This window comes from Micromys minutus, assembly GCF_963924665.1.
Source record: "Micromys minutus genome assembly, chromosome: 8".
In the NCBI taxonomy this organism is placed as follows: Eukaryota; Metazoa; Chordata; class Mammalia; order Rodentia; family Muridae; genus Micromys; species Micromys minutus.
The window spans coordinates 61,983,506-61,999,013 of NC_137977.1; the positions used below are offsets into that span (position 1 = coordinate 61,983,506).

Consider the following 15,508-nt stretch of genomic DNA (forward strand, 5'->3'; position numbering starts at 1 on the left):
TAGTGTCTTAGCACTTGCCACGCGGGTGCTATAGTGTCTTAGCACGTGCCACGCGGGTGCTATAGTGTCTTAGCACGTGCCACGCGGGTGCTAGTGTCTTAGCACGTGCCACGCGGGTGCTAGTGTCTTAGCACGTGCCACGCGGGTGCTATAGTGTCTTAGCACGTGCCACGCGGGTGCTAGTGTCTTAGCACGTGCCACGCGGGTGCTATAGTGTCTTAGCACGTGCCACGCGGGTGCTATAGTGTCTTAGCACGTGCCACGCGGGTGCTATAGTGTCTTAGCACATGCCACGCGGGTGCTATAGTGTCTTAGCACGTGCCACGCGGGTGCTATAGTGTCTTAGCATTCTAAAGCAGGCAGGCTCCCACTTGGGCCCACTTGGTTGAGCCTTGCCGTCTGCCCGTGGCTCAGCTGCTGCTAGAAACCCTAAGAGGCCTAGTTCATGCATTAGTAAAGCTTTGAGTCGGTCACGGGGGACATCGGGGCAGGAACGGAGGAGGACCTTGTAGGCAGAAGCTGAAGCAGAGCACGGAGAAATGCTGCTTGCTAGCTTCCTTAACTTTCATTTTTTTCACAGCCTAGCACCATGTGGCCAGGGGTGGCATGATCCACAGTGGCAAGGGCCCTTTCACATCATTAATTCTGAAAATGCCCTACAGAATCACTTACAGGGCAAAGCGATAAAGGAAAGACTCCAGCTTGTGTCAAGTTGACAAAAACCAACCCAGACATGTACCTGGCACTTGCAGATGCTAGAAGAGGGTATCAGATTCCCTAGAACTAGTGTGGATGTTTTCAAGTCACCATATGGGCACTGAGAATAGAACCCAGGTCTTCAGCAAGTGCGAAAAGCACTCTAAAACACAGAGCCGTTTCCTCAACCCTGACCCACTTTTGGAAAGATTCTTAACTGTACAGTAAGTAACAGATAAAACAAAATGCCTTTTCATATGAAAACTGTATTCAGGCCACAAAATTTAAGTGCAGAACCAAACCCTGTTATTTTACCAACACAGACATTATCACCGCTAAGAACGGTCCTCTCCTTCTCAGGAGAAGCACTTCTACTTGGCTGTCCTCACAGTTCCATCATGTTCACTTTCTTTGTAAGTTCAGCTTCGATGGCATCCTAGAGGAAGAGAATGAACTGTCAATAAAGACATGAAAGAGATGGGCTGGAGAGGTGGCTCAGTGGTGAAGAGCACTGACTGGTCTTCCAGAGGTCCTGAGTTCAAATCCCAGCAACCACATGGTGGCTCACAACCATATATAATGAGATCTGATGCCCTCTTCTGGTCTGTCTTAAGACAGCTACAATGTACTCATATATAATAAATAAGTAAACCTTAAAAAAAAATCAGATATTGGTTGGTTACACCCATAAGCTTTAAAAAAAAAAAAAAGACATGAAAGAGACTTTCTATTTCTACCAATACTTAAAATAAGAGAAGTAGAAAAAGAAAGCATTAAAACAAACATTTTGTTTATTTTTTCGTGGTACTCAGAATCACACTGAGGAACTTATGCTAGGCAAGCCTTCGACTTACTGCCATCCCTGTGTGTGTGTGTGTGTGTGTGTGTGTTGTATGTACATGCATGTGTGCATGTGTGTCTCAGGAATCTATGTGTGCTAGGCAAGCCCTCTGTACTGCTGAGCTACTGCCAGTCCTTGCTCATGTATTAGTGCACATGTTCATGTGTATAGTTTTGTTTATGTGTAATTTTGAAAGAATCTCGAGATGCACCTTTAGCTGGCCTCAAGCCTGCACTAATCCTGCATCGGCCTACTGAGTGGGTTTGTTTGTTCTTATTGTTTTGTCTAATTGTTTGTTTGTTTGTTTGTTGTTTGACAGTATGTTGGACTTCAGCACTCAGCTTAGCTTAAAAAACCTTATTATCTCAATTTAGTAACTGCTAATTTAAAAGGAAAAACAAAGTAAGAAAAACGAGAAGTACTTACTAATTCTCTCTTTGCCTCTTCAATTTTCACTTGAGCAAGAGATGGATTCTTATAAAGAAAAATAAACAAGAAAAGTGTCACGGTTTATAAGAAGTCTCACACCGGCTCTTGTTTGATCTGCTGGTGCTATTAAGGAAGGCTCCGGAACCTTCAGGAGGCAGAGCCCACTATAGCTGAGGCTTTGAAGTTACAGCCTCGTTTTAGTTTGGGTTTCTTTTGCTGTGATGAAACACTACGGAAGGAGTTTATTTGGTTTACACTTCCATAAGGAAGTCAGGCTAGGAACTCAAACAGGGCAGGAACCAGGAGGCAGAGACCATGAAGGAGCGCAGCTTCCTGGCTTGCCTCCCATGGCTTTCTTGCTCAGCCTGCTTTCTTACAGACCCCAAACCCACCAGCCCAGGGATGGCCCCACCCACATGGGCTGGTCCTTCCCCCATCAATCACTAATTAAGAAATTGCTTTACAACTAGATCTTTTGTCCAAGACAGGATTTCTCTGTGTAGCCCTGGCTGTTCTGAAACTTGTTCTGAAGTCCTCTGTATCTATGGCAACCACACCCAAAATAAATATATAAATGTAACAAGACAGGGTCTCACTACGCAGCCCAAACTGGTCTTGAGTTCAAAAGCTCCACCTTCCAAGAGCTGTGGTTATAGATGTGGGCTACCATGCCAAGCCTGCTGCTGTCTCTTTTTTCTCTATTAAGTCTTCTGGTGTTCGGACACAGAATTTCATCTGTAGCCTAACTGCCTCAGAACGCAGCGATCCTTCTGCCTCAGCCTCAAAAGTGCTCAAATAACAAGTGTGAGTCACCTCTCAGTTCTGCCGGATTTTAAATCCTTGAACGCAAACCCACTGTTTTGATAGCTTAGTGTCTTTAGAGGAACGTTAGAAAACATGACTCCAAGAAAACCCATAGCAACAATTACCGGCATTAAATCTAAATAGGATTCCAATTTCTTCTTCAGAGGTATGGTCTGCTGTTTTAATTCTGAAAGTTTCTGGAAATACAAAGGGAGTTATACGCTAACAGAAATATCCACAAAACAACTGACCAGTGCTCATTACTGAAATAAAATGCAACAAAACATTGCTTAAGTAGTAATTTTTTAAATAGTAAATAATGGTACTTATTTATCTGTGGTGCTAATGATGGAGCCTATGGCTTCCTGAAGGTTGGCAATCAATCTGTCACTGGGTGACACTTGTCAACCCACAGGCGTTTAAAGTAACTGGTCCAGCAGTTAAGAGCACTGCATGCTCTTCCAGAGGTCCTGAGTTCAGTCCGCATGGTGGCTCACAGCCGTCTATACTGAGTTCTGATGCCCCCTTCTGGTGTGTAGGTGTACAGGCAGATAAAGCACTCATACATAAAATAAATCAATCTTAAAAAAAAAAAAAGAACTTTGATCACTCCTTTTCCAAATATTTAAAATAAGAACACTACAGCCCTTCTCATTTAGTGTAGGACGACAGAGACCAGCAAGATAGCTCAGGAGTAAAGATACCTGCAGCCAAGTCTGGTGAACCAGGGTTATTCTTATCTTTATTGTGTTTAATTTTTCGGTAGAGGGTTTTTGTTTTGTTTTGCTGGTTTACTTTTTCTAAATCTTTTTCTGTGTACCAGTGGAGGGCAGAGTAGGATACTGAATCCCTCCGGCCTGGCGTTACAGATGGCTGTGTAGCACCATGTGGGTGCCAGGAAGGAAAGCTGGCTCCTCGGCAAGAGCACAGTGCCTTAACCACTGAGCCATCTCTCCAGTCTGCTTTGTTTTTAAATTTATATTATGTGTATGAGTGTAAAGCCTGCATAGATGACTGTAAGCCGTATGTACACCTGGTGCCCACAGAAGCAGTAGAAAGAGTTAGGTCCCCTGCAACTGGAGTTTCCAACGGTTGTGAGCGTCTATGTGGGTGTTGCGAGTTGAGCCCTGGTCCCCTACAAGAACAGCCAGTGCTCTTAATTGTTGAGTATCTAACTAAGTTGGCTTCCCAGGACCAACATGGTAGAAGAGAAAGCCTGCTCCTCTAAGTTGTGTGCACTGTGTAAAGGCTGGAGGTTGATGCTGGGCATCCTCCTCAGTCGCCTGACACCTAGTTTTTTGGGACAGTGTCTTTCACTAAATTTGGAGCTCACTGACAGGCTAGACTACCTGGCCTGGGAATGACCAAGCCCATCGTGTTACTGGAACCTTCTCTATGCTTGCGTGTGGGTATAGGGGTTTCGATGCCTGCCGTGAGCCTGAAGCTGCTTTATGAAAACGTAGGCACGGTGCAGATCTTCTCATAATTCCCTCATCTAGAGAGGGCTGATAATACAGAAACTGCTGTCTCTAGCCCTCTCCTTCCCCAGTGCGGGTTACAGGCATGTGAGGTCACACCCAGCTTATACACGGGTGTCAGAGATCCACCTTCAGGTAAGCACTAACAGCTGAGCCATCTCCCTGACCCTGAGACCACATGGCTACTGAGGGCCCTCAGTGAAGTGGCCCTCGGCTCTTAGACTTTTTAATCTTCGGAATCACAAACTAAATAAACTTCTATTTTGACTGCTCATAAATTCTCCGATCTATGGTATTTTATTTAGCAGCGGAAGACAGGCTAAGACAGGAAGCTCACCTCTGAAAGTGCCACTAGTGACCGATGTGACAGAGACGCATCCATGCCTCTGGCTGAAAGTTGCTCCTACAATGTAAGGAAAGAGTTCAGTTGGACGATCATTTCGAAGGGAACCATCATGAATTTTCTTTTTTCAACATGTAATAAAGAACAGCCTCAGATCACAAATGAAAGAGCACACATGCATCTAAGATGGTTTATGTTAGTTGTGAATCCTTTCTTCGGTTAGACGTGGGGAGAAGATGGTGCCGGTGTAAGGGTTTCAATGCCTGGAGCTCACTAGTTAAACTTTGACCCTGGAGCTCACTAGTTAAGTAAACTTGGGCAAGCCTCAGATCTCTGTAGCTCCCTCATGTACAGAAAGGACTGGTGAGGCTTCCTACTGTGAAGACAAAGGTCTACAAGGCCAGCTCCATACAGTTCTTCATACACACCTCTGCAGCTTTGATTCCAAACCTGAACTCCGCTGCCTTTGCTTTTAGGAAGTCCATGTTCTGAAGACGACTGTCAACTTTGGCCTTTTCTGCAGACAGATGAAGCTCTGCTTTCTTGAGATCTCTTCCAAAAGTAAAATTAAAGCATGTACTACTTCTCAGTAAATGATAACTTAAAACACAAGGAAATCAGCCCTCTCTTTTGGGATTTAAGTCTGGCTTAGCCAGTATCGACAGCCTACTTGCCAGCTAGTCTTACACCACAAGTTTTACATCCAGACTACAATGTATTCTCTACGGCATTTCCCCCCATGTTGCCATATGAGACTTTTCTCAGTGGACATAAAATAACATTAATTTCAACCTATAATAATTATTCTTGGACAAGCTAAAACTGGTGTTCAAAAAAGTGATTTATCATATCCTAAAGCCAATTTGAAACAAGATCATAAAGACCTCTCTACTGTATGTGACATGACACAGGGTCTGACACATTCATCTTCATTATTTTTTGGATATATTTGTATGTCACCAAGTTATTCTGAATTTACATAAACACTAACCACTGACTCTGATCTCTGGGACAATAAAATCTAAAGGCTCACAGCATCAAAGAGAGACATCAAAACTGTACTGAAAAGGTATACCAAAATATGGACATCAGGTAATAGTTTGTGGATTAAAATTGTTGAAAATTACCAATCTCCATCCTTTTAGTATTGCAAGAATCAATAAAAGGGTGATAAACTGTCTAAAGCAAATGTGAGAGTAAGCAGATAGGCACCTCCTGAGTCGCTCGGGTGGCCCAGTCTTCCAGTAGATGAAATTATAGGCCAGCGCTACCATGCCCCAATTGTCAATGTCCTACTAAGCTCTTTATAGTTCAAAATTGCCAACATTTCAACTCAACATTTCAACTCACTCTCGGAGACATTTTTCCAACACTAACGTTGTCGTCAGACTCTTTGCAAGTTTTTCCAGTTCAAGCTTGATTTCTTCACTTTTGGATTTGGTACGAAAAAGGTCAGAAGTCAAATCATTCACTGCGGGGATAAAACTGAAAGAGGAGCTTGGTCACACTGAGCGGAGCATAAATACACTCTGCAAACCATCTCTACAGTTCCCATAATCCTGCTGTTCCAACAATTTATATACACAACTGCCACCTGCATGCCCATGGCCTCAAATACCCTTCAGCAGACAAAGCTCCCATTTTCCCTTCAAAACGTAGGCAAGGCTGGCTTTGGCAAGGAGGACTGGGAGGCAGAGGCAGGCAGGTCTCTGAGAGTTCATACAGTGAGCAGTGACTTCCCTGCTAACCAGGGATACATGATGAGACCCTATTCTAACAAAAACAAACAAACACACAAACACCCTAAAAATCAAACAAACAAAAATTCCAAACTCTCTGGCAAGGTTCACCTTCCCTGAATTCTCACTTTGTGTCTGTGCTTGCGAGGTGTAGCATTTTAGTGACACAGTGCGGCTGTTTGCACCGTAGTACCTCTCCATTGTCCTTCTCTCTCACTAAGTACAAACTGTCTCTGAAGGCCATGACTACCTCCCTAGTCACCTCTGCTCACCTAGGATTTACACAGCTGTTCATGGTGTCTGCAGAGTTGATTCGGTCTTCCCTACAGCTACCATGTGGTCCACACGTTCTTACAACAACCACTCTTCAAGCATTATATAAATCCCAAGCTTCACCCCAGCATTTACGTACATCACACGTGTGTGCACTTTTCTGATCGTGGTAAGTTATAGCAATAGTTCTAGGTAAGAAATGACCACCAGGGCTGGAGAGATGGCTCAGCGGTTAAGAGCACTGACTGCTCTTCCAGAGGTCCTGAGTTCAATTCCCAGTAACCACATGGTGGCTCACAACTATCTGTAACGGGATCCAAGGCCCTCTTCTGGTGTGTCTGAAGACAGCCACAGTGTACTCATCTACATAAAATAAATAATTCTTTAAAGAGAAAAAAAATGAGCACCAACAGCAGTTATATAGACTTTGGAGTCAGATTTGCTTAGGGATCCCAACTCTGAAGAAGTTATTTAACCTTCCCTCCCTGAGCTTCAGTTTCCTGAGTTCCGGTGGAAGGAATACATAACTATCTTCTACCCCATTCTCGGTAAAATGTCTACCCCAAACAACGAAGGTCCTTAACTTATTCAGTGTTATCTATGACCAAAATTTACCATGTTCAACTAGATCTTTTAACCTGCTACTGCCCCTCTTTGCTTCTTGCAGGTGGGTTCTCACACAGTCTACACTGGCCTCCAGCTCACTAAGAGGCTGAGGACGAAGACCCTGACCTGCTGATCTTCCCCCTCCACCTCCTGGACTTGTAGGTACACACCCACACACGCAGTCTCCCGCTGGTCTAGTTTGACTTCTCGTGCTATGATGAGCACCAAGAGCAAAGGCTACAGAGGAAAGAGCTTATTTCATCTTATTCTTGCAGGTCACAACATATCACTGACAGAAGTCAGGGCAGGAACTCACACAGAAACAAGGGCACTACTTCCTGGCTCCATCTCTCTGTGAGCTTTCTTATACAGCCTATGGCTACCCACCCATAGTACTGCTGAGCTAACTAGAATTCAGCACACAAACTGGCAACAAACAATAAAAACCTCCGCCCAAACCAACCACCCAACCAACCAACCAATTACCCACCCACCCACCCACCCAACCAACCAACCAACCAACCAACCAATTACCCACCCACCCACCCATCCACCCACCCACCCAACCAACCAACCAATTACCCACCCACCCACCCACCCAACCAACCAATTACCCACCCACCCACCCACCCACCCAACCAACCAACCAACCAATTACCCACCCACCCACCCACCCACCCAACCAACCAACCAACCAACCAACCAATTACTCACCCACCCACCCACCCAACTAACCAACCTACCACCCAACCAACTAACCAACCTACCACCCAACCACCCAACCAACCTTCATTGCTAGTTTTCTATGTAGATTTACTGTGAGAACCAAAAGATTCTTAGGTCAAGGCCATACAGAATAGTCTCCCATGGGAACATAGACCAAAGCCATCACAATCATTACCTTGCTAGTGATGTATCTTTTATTTCCAGGGCAATTGCACTGTCCACCAATGCATTCAGAAACCGGGAACCAGTGTTTGACAGATTGTCAGGGGAGAAATTCACACTCTCCACAAGAAAGTCTTCAAGTTGTTTGGCTGAAAAGATAAAGGAATTTCATGGTGTCTCAGTTATTTTGACTTTTTGTTTTTTTAAACTTTTATTATATATATATACATATATACATATACATATATACATATATATATACATATATATATACATACATATAGTTTTCTTTGTTTGAGATTTATTTTGAGCCAGGAATGACAGTGCATGCCTTTAATCCCAGAATTCCAAAGGCAGAGGCAGGTGAACCTCTGATTTTAAGGCTAACCCAGTCTATAGAGAATTCCAAGACACAGAAAAACCCTAACTTGAAAAAAATGATTAATTTATTTGTTCTGAAATAACAGACAGGGGTTGGAAAGATGGCTCTTCCAGAGGTCCTGAGTTTAATTCCCAGCAACCACATGGTGGCTCACAACCATCTGTAATGAGATCTGATGCCCTCTTCTGGTGTGTCTAACAACAGCTGCAGTGTCAAACAAACAAAAAACAAACAAGTAAGTAAAAGATGGTACACCAGGCCAGGCAGTGGTGGCACATGCCTTAATTCCAGCACTTATAAGGCAGGCAGTAAGGCTGATCACTGTGAGTTAGAGGCTGGCCAGCCTGGTCTACAGAGCTAGTTTCACGACAGCCAAGGTTACACAAACAAAACAAAACAAGGCACACCAAGCCCAGTTTATGCTAATTTAAAAAGACTACTGGAAAAAGTATATATAGTATAAATATAAATGCAGTATATTCAAAACATCATACAGGGTCTGGAGAGATATTCAGGTTTCTTGATGTTATTGCCTTTGAAACAAGTTCTCTCTAGGAAGCCCTGGTTGTCCTGGAACTCTCTATCTAGAACAGGCTAGACTTGAACTCACAGGCATGCACCTGTCTCAGCTTCCCTGTGCTGGGATGAAGGCTGTGTGTCATTGTGCCCAGCTAGAGCACTTGCAGAGAACCCAGGTACAGTTCCCAGGATCCACATGGTAGCTTACAATCACACTTAACTCCTGCTCCAGGGATCCAACACCCTTTTCTGACCTCTACAAACACCAGACAGCCACAAGTACACAAATCTAACTCTAAAGATTATATATACCAGTGTCTCCACTGTCACTTCCTGTTTGCTGTCCTGTCATCCTCAAAGGCTGTGGGTTTCTTTGTTTTTTGTTTCGTTTGTTTGTTTAAACAGAATGAGCACAAACTTATTCAGAAAACTGAGAAAGAACCCTAGAGTAGGAGGGGTTTGCAAATAAGGGGTGTCCCAGGTGAGCTGTTGTTCCCATGCTTCATGTCTTCATGCCACGTGACCAACACAAAAGGGGGGGAAAGCTTTTTGAGACAGTTTTGTTATGTGACCCAAGCTGACCCTGCAGCCTCCTGCTTCTGCCTTCTGAATGCTGGGATTACAAACTCGCACTCCCCCAAACCCCCAGCCCCACTTGGCCTTGCAGAACATTTTAAAGCCATTCTGTGGTACAGAACTCTTGGTGGTTTGTGATCACACATGGCTGCCACCTCTGTTGTCCAGCAAGCTGTGTAAGTGAAAGAAAGACTAGACTCTTCCTGTTAGGTTAAGAAGCTTTTGTTTTGTTTTGTTTGAGACAGGATCTCACAATTCAGCCCAGGCTGACCTTGAACTCAGATATACCCCAGGCTCTGACTCTAAAGTGCTGGGATTAAAGGCATTCCTCTCCCAACCCCCACCCGTGCAAATGTAATTATCTTTTAGGAATCCTTGTTTTAAGAAGGCATACAATAATGACATTTCTAATTTTGAAGTTACTGTAACAGGGTAGAAGCCAATTTGTCTAAAAAATGAAAATAATCAAGAAGTAGTCTTGGGCTGGAGAGATGGTTCAGTGGTTAAGAGCACCGACTGCTCTTCCAGAGGTACTGAGTTCAAGTCCCAGCAACCACATGGTGGCTCACAACCATCTGTAATGGGATCTGATGTCCTCTTCTGGTGTGTTGAAGACAGTGACAGTGTACTCATATACATAAAACAAATAAATCTTAAAAAACTTACCAGTCAATGTAAATAAAAAGATTAAAAAAAAAAAAAAAAGAAGTAGTCTTAACAAAATTTAGTCTCCTCTACTACCCAAAGCTCTGGGCTTACCTTACCTTCTGACTCATATTCACTTGCTTTCTGTTTTAAGTCCTCTATTACCAGGTTGATGTCCCTGTCCCGGATCCTGTTGCGTTCTGAAAGGTGATATAAAATTTCTGTTGTCCGTGAGTTCCTCTCATATTGTGGAATGGGATGGTCTCCAAATACCTTTTTCAACCACTCAGCGACCTAACCATTAAAAGGTAAGCCTTGTTATAACGGAATCTCACAAAGGAGTGCTCTACAGCAAACTAAACGTTCTCTGTGACTATTCTGGGGTCCTGACTTGTCAACAAATGAGTAGGCAAATGAAAAATCGACATTATCAAAGAACATCATTCTTTCCCAAAGTTGAGAATGCAGCCCTAACAAAAGCAACCAATCAACAACTACAAAGAAATCCTGCCACTTGGCCGACCTTAACAAACGAATGAGAAAGCGTGATAGATTGGATGATTGATTCTGTGCACTGTCTGAAAGGCTAGTGGTCCTCAACACACCCTAAACCCCAGCCGTGCTAGGAGACTCCCAGACTGGGGCTGCAGCTCAAGTGTTTACATTCTAGTACAGAAGGAGCAGCCAGTAGTCGAGGTTGGGCAGCAAGGTGGGCGTGTGTTCTGAATCCGCCAGCCTGAAGGAAGCTCCACACCTTGGCTGGGAGACCCGGGGAAGGGAGGGCATGGCCTCCACAGGGGACACCGAGACCGCAAAGGGCCTCGGTCGCAACCGCACTGTGGGATCGGGGCAAAAAACCAGCAGCGTCGGGTGACCAGCTGATGCGTGGCTCCCGGACGGCTAAATGGGTTCCCGACCCAGCTCCAGATGACACACCTGGGATGCTTTCTCCTCCAGGGCCGCCATAGCCGCCGCTCCCGCCACTCTCAAAGCCTCGCGGGGAACGCCCCAGGCTCCAGGCCCCTCCCCCTCGCCGTTGGGCACGCCCTCAGGACTAGGGATTCTGGGAGTTGTGGTTTTTATTGATTCCGGGTCCACAAAACCCCGGATAGGGCTGACATAAGGCTCCTGCTCTGCAAGCCTGGCTCTGAGTCCTCTGTGTTATAATCATCAGAATGAGAAATTTGTTGCTAGAAACAAATGTTTATTTTTTTTATTTCTTATAATTCTCGCTTGAAATCAAGTTGTCTTAAAAATATACCTGCAGCTTTCAGTTCTTAGTCAGCAGATAGTGTTGCTTCCACACCGATTATATAAATCTAATAATTTCTTTTCTGGACATTGTGGCACATGCCTGTAATACCAGCACTAGGAAAGCTGAGACAGAAGAACTGCCAAGAACTCAAGGTCAGCCTGCATTATATAGTGACATTGCATTCTGTGTCATTCTGAGGTATGATGTTAAGAGTGTCTGAAACAAACACACTCAAAAACTCTCAAGGTTTGGACTTTATAACTAGGGATTGGTAGATTGCCTGACATTCAGGAAGTCCTGGGTTGGATCCCCAGTAGAGGATATACTGTATTTGTTACCACACATTTGTAATTGCAACATTTGGGAGGTAGAGTCAGGATGGCCAGCAATTTAAAGCCATCTTCAACTACAATGTGGAGGCCAACCAGGATATAAGACTTTATCTCAAAAAAAAAAAAAAAAAAACCAAAAACAAAATTAACTTTTTATTCTACCCTGGCTTCAGCGCTACAGCAATTAAACTATCAAGGATTTACATGTCCTTACGATTTTTATTAATTTTTATGTGTATAAGTACACTGTAGCTCTCTTCAGAGACACAGAAGAGGGCATTAAATCTCATTACAGATGGTTGGGAGCAACCATGTGGTTGCTGGGAATTGAACTCAAGACCTTTTGGAAGAGCAGTCAATGCTCTTAACTGCTAAGTCATCTCTCCAGCCCCCTTAAGATTGATTAATTAAGTTTTTGTTACATTTAAAATTATGCCTGTGTGTTTAGGGTGGGGGTGTCAAAGCACAGCTTTCAGGAATAGATTGTCTCCTTCCACCACCTGGATCCTTGGGATCAAACTTGAGCTGAAGCCTTGAAAGGGAGCACCTTCTTCTGTGGAGCCATCTCCCCAGCCCTTCTTATTTACTAGTATTTGGACTGGGGTTTCTCAGGTAGCCCAAGCTGCCCTCTATGTATATATCAGAGAGGGACTTTGAACTCCTGGTATTTCCTCCTCTTCCTCCCATCGCCTCCTGTCATGCTGGGATTGCAGACTTTAAACTACCACACTCAGCATGTGAAGAACAGTTTTAAGTGGTTAACAGGCTACATAATGAGATCTTGTCTCAAAAAATAAAAATTAAGACGATTACCAGCGTCTCTGTTGAGCCGTCTCTGCTGCTTAGCCTTTCTTCTAATTCAGCTCTTGCCGTCTCTAAAGTTCTGTCTTTCCTCTTGCACTCTACACTTAACAGTATGAGAAATTCTTTACATTTATACACCGATGCCTAACTGGCTATGATTTTATATGTTTGTTTAATTGTTACAAATCCTCTAAAGTTGGTGAACATACTGTTTGTCCTGTTTCCACAATAACTCACGCTAACTAAACAACTTGGCTCAGATGAGGTAGTAGAGCTGGAACTCGACTATAGTGTCTGGATCCACTTGGGAGTCTCATTCCCTACACAGCCTCATGGAAGCACCTATAGGTGCTATAAGGGACTAGTGAGGCAGCCCAAAGAAGGATCTTCCACTCAATTTCCTAGTTTATGTGACTTTATATGTGATGTGTTTATAGAATGATAAAGAAAAGATATGTCCCGGGTTTCAGCACCAATGTTATGAAAAAAAAAAAATAAGGAGAGTGGAGAGTATGTTCTCTGGAGGTGTGGTGAGGTGTGGGGGAAGAGGGTGCCTCTGGCAGGCCCATGCTGGGCATCCCTTCCCTGAGGGACCAGCCACACGATGGTATAGTATAGAATAGAGTTTATTCAGGGCATGGGGAGGAGATAAGAGGGTAGTAGAGGTGGGGGGGGGGAAGAGAAGTAGAGGCTGATTATGAGCAAGTGGAGAGAAATGGGGAAGGGAATGGGAAGAGAAGGGACAGGAAGGTAAGAGCAGGAGAAGAGCACGAGAGTGAGGAGGGGGCAAGTGGCCCCATTTATAGTGCCAGGTAACTGTGGGGTGGAGTATACTTGGCTGTTGCCAGGTAACTGTGGGGCGGAGTATACTTGGCTGTTGCCAAGTAACTGTGGGGTGGGGTTTAGACAGATGCTAACAATATGAAATTGTGGTTTTGACAAGATACCATTGCCTAAGTTGTGTACATGCATATCTAAAATGATAAAGTCACTGAGCATAATGGCACAATCCTGTAATCCAGCGCAGGCTAAGAAAGTTCTGTGTGTTTGAAGCAAGGCTGGGTTATGCAGCTAAACACTGTCTCAAAATAAAAGAGACAACTCAAGAGCTGCCTAGGCTAGATATGCCAAGGCTAGCCTGAGCAATTTAAGCATGACCCTTTTTTCTTAAAAGAAGTGAAGAGGGGTTGGAGATAGAGTTCAGTGTGTACTTGTCAAGGATGCCAGAGGCCCTGGCTTCAGTCCCCAGCACCACTGTGAAACGAGACAACCAATAAGTCAATAGAACGAGCATTTCTGATAGCCCAGCACTGTATCTTGTGACATCCTTATGTGTTTTCTTTTCCGTGCTGGAGACTGAACCTAGGGCCATATGGATGGTAGGCAAGCATTCTACCACTGAGCTACTTCCTTATCCTTTGTGTGTGTACCCAAGTGAGTTCGTACAGGTCCAAGTTCACATCAAATGGGTGCCCGTGCACAAGTGGAGGCCAAAGGTCAAGGTCTTAGGGTTTTATTGCTGTGAAGAGACACATGACTGAGGGAACTCTTATGAAGGAGAACATTTACTTGGGGCTTAAAGTTTCAGAGGTTTAGTCCATTATCATCATGGCAGGAAGTATGGCAGCATGCAGGCAGACATGGTATTGGAAGAGAGTTCTACTTCTTGATCTGAAGGTAAGAGACTGGCTTCTGCAGGCAGCCAGGAGACTCTGATTCCACACTGGGTGGAGCTTAGGGTACAGGAGACCTCAAAGCCTTCCCCCACAGTGACACATTTCCTCCAACAAGGCCCCACCTCCTAATAGTGCCATTCCCTGTGGCACATGAATTAAAACATGACTCTACGGGGGCCAAACCTATTCAAACCATCACAGCTAACCTCAGTTATTGTGATGGTTTGTATATTTGACCCTCACCCTAGCTGCCTGGGAGCCAGTATCCTGCTAGCTGACTTCAGATGAAGATGTAGAACTCTCAGCTCTTCCCACACCATGCCTGCCTGGATGCTGCCATGTTCCCACCTTGATACTGGCTGGACTGAATCTCTGAACCTGTAAGCCAGAACCAATTAAATGTTGACCTTTATAAGAGTTGTCTTGGTCATGGTGCCTGTTCACAGCAGTAAAACCCTAACATCTTAGTTAGGTTACCATTCCTCAGGCAATGCCTGCCATGTTCTTTGAGACAAGTTCTTTCACCAGGACCTGGAGTTAGCCAATTTGGCTGGTTGGCCAGTGAGCCCTAGGAACCTTGCTGTCCTTGCTTTCTCAACACTGGAGTTAAATTGTGTACCACATGGGTATTGGGTACTGGGAATCAAACTTGGATCATTGTACTTAACATGTAAAGTCATTTACCTATTGTAAACTTTTGATATTCCTGTCTCCTCCCACCTCCCAAATGCTTGGATTGAAGGTCCGTGTACCTAGTATTTCCTTATTCAGTTTCAAACATACTCAAGCCTAAGGCCTATCAAGCATACCTAAAAAGTAAATGTTCAGAGAAGCTGGTGCAACCCCAGAAGGCATCTTGGCAGCCACAGTAGGCAGGTGGGAGCTGTGTTACAGTTCTTGTATAGAAATCTTTCTCCAGCTGCTACCCCTTTCTGTCCTGGCTACTCTCCAGCTGATCAGCTGCACTGTGGAGCAGTTTCCTCAGAATGGAAACTCACTGTGTAGTCAAGGATGACCTTCTACCTCTCTTCTCTTTACTTCCAGCTCCCAAGTGTCTAACAATACAGGTAGCTGTTGTGAACTTTTTCTTTTCCCCAAGACTGATGGTGCTGTACAAGGGTAGTCAGGATGGCAGTTTCTTTTCTTTTCTTAACGTATGAGTGCTCTGCTGCATATACATCCGCCTGCCTGAAGAGGGCATCAGATCTCCCTAAAGATGGTT

The 15,508-nt window shown here is 44.4% G+C and overlaps 1 protein-coding gene across 1 annotated transcript; it reads right to left on the reverse strand.

Moving 5' to 3' along the window:
- Window positions 1-953: 953 nt before the first annotated feature.
- Window positions 954-11,213, reverse strand: HAUS1 (HAUS augmin like complex subunit 1). The gene is made up of 9 exons (XM_080920412.1): window positions 11,156-11,213; window positions 10,339-10,513; window positions 8,111-8,246; window positions 5,942-6,076; window positions 5,020-5,143; window positions 4,586-4,651; window positions 2,896-2,967; window positions 1,964-2,011; window positions 954-1,132 (listed from the first exon to the last, which is right to left on the reverse strand). The coding sequence occupies exons 1-9, from the start codon at window positions 11,183-11,185 to the stop codon at window positions 1,082-1,084; spliced, it is 837 nt and encodes a 278-aa protein (XP_080776538.1). The 5' UTR covers window positions 11,186-11,213; the 3' UTR covers window positions 954-1,081.
- Window positions 11,214-15,508: the final 4,295 nt, after the last annotated feature.

What these genes read in the sequence shown, in the direction of transcription:
- HAUS1 (XM_080920412.1), bottom strand. Translation starts at nt 11,185, where the DNA reads ATGGCGGCCCTGGAGGAGAAAGCATCCCAG. An exon ending in AAGTGAATATGAGTCAGAAG is followed by an intron (nt 8,247 to 10,338) that starts GTAAGGTAAGCC and finishes TTATCTTTTCAG; the next exon opens with CCAAACAACTTGAAGACTTT. An exon ending in AAGAGGCAAAGAGAGAATTA is followed by an intron (nt 1,133 to 1,963) that starts GTAAGTACTTCT and finishes CTCTTCCTCTAG; the next exon opens with GATGCCATCGAAGCTGAACT.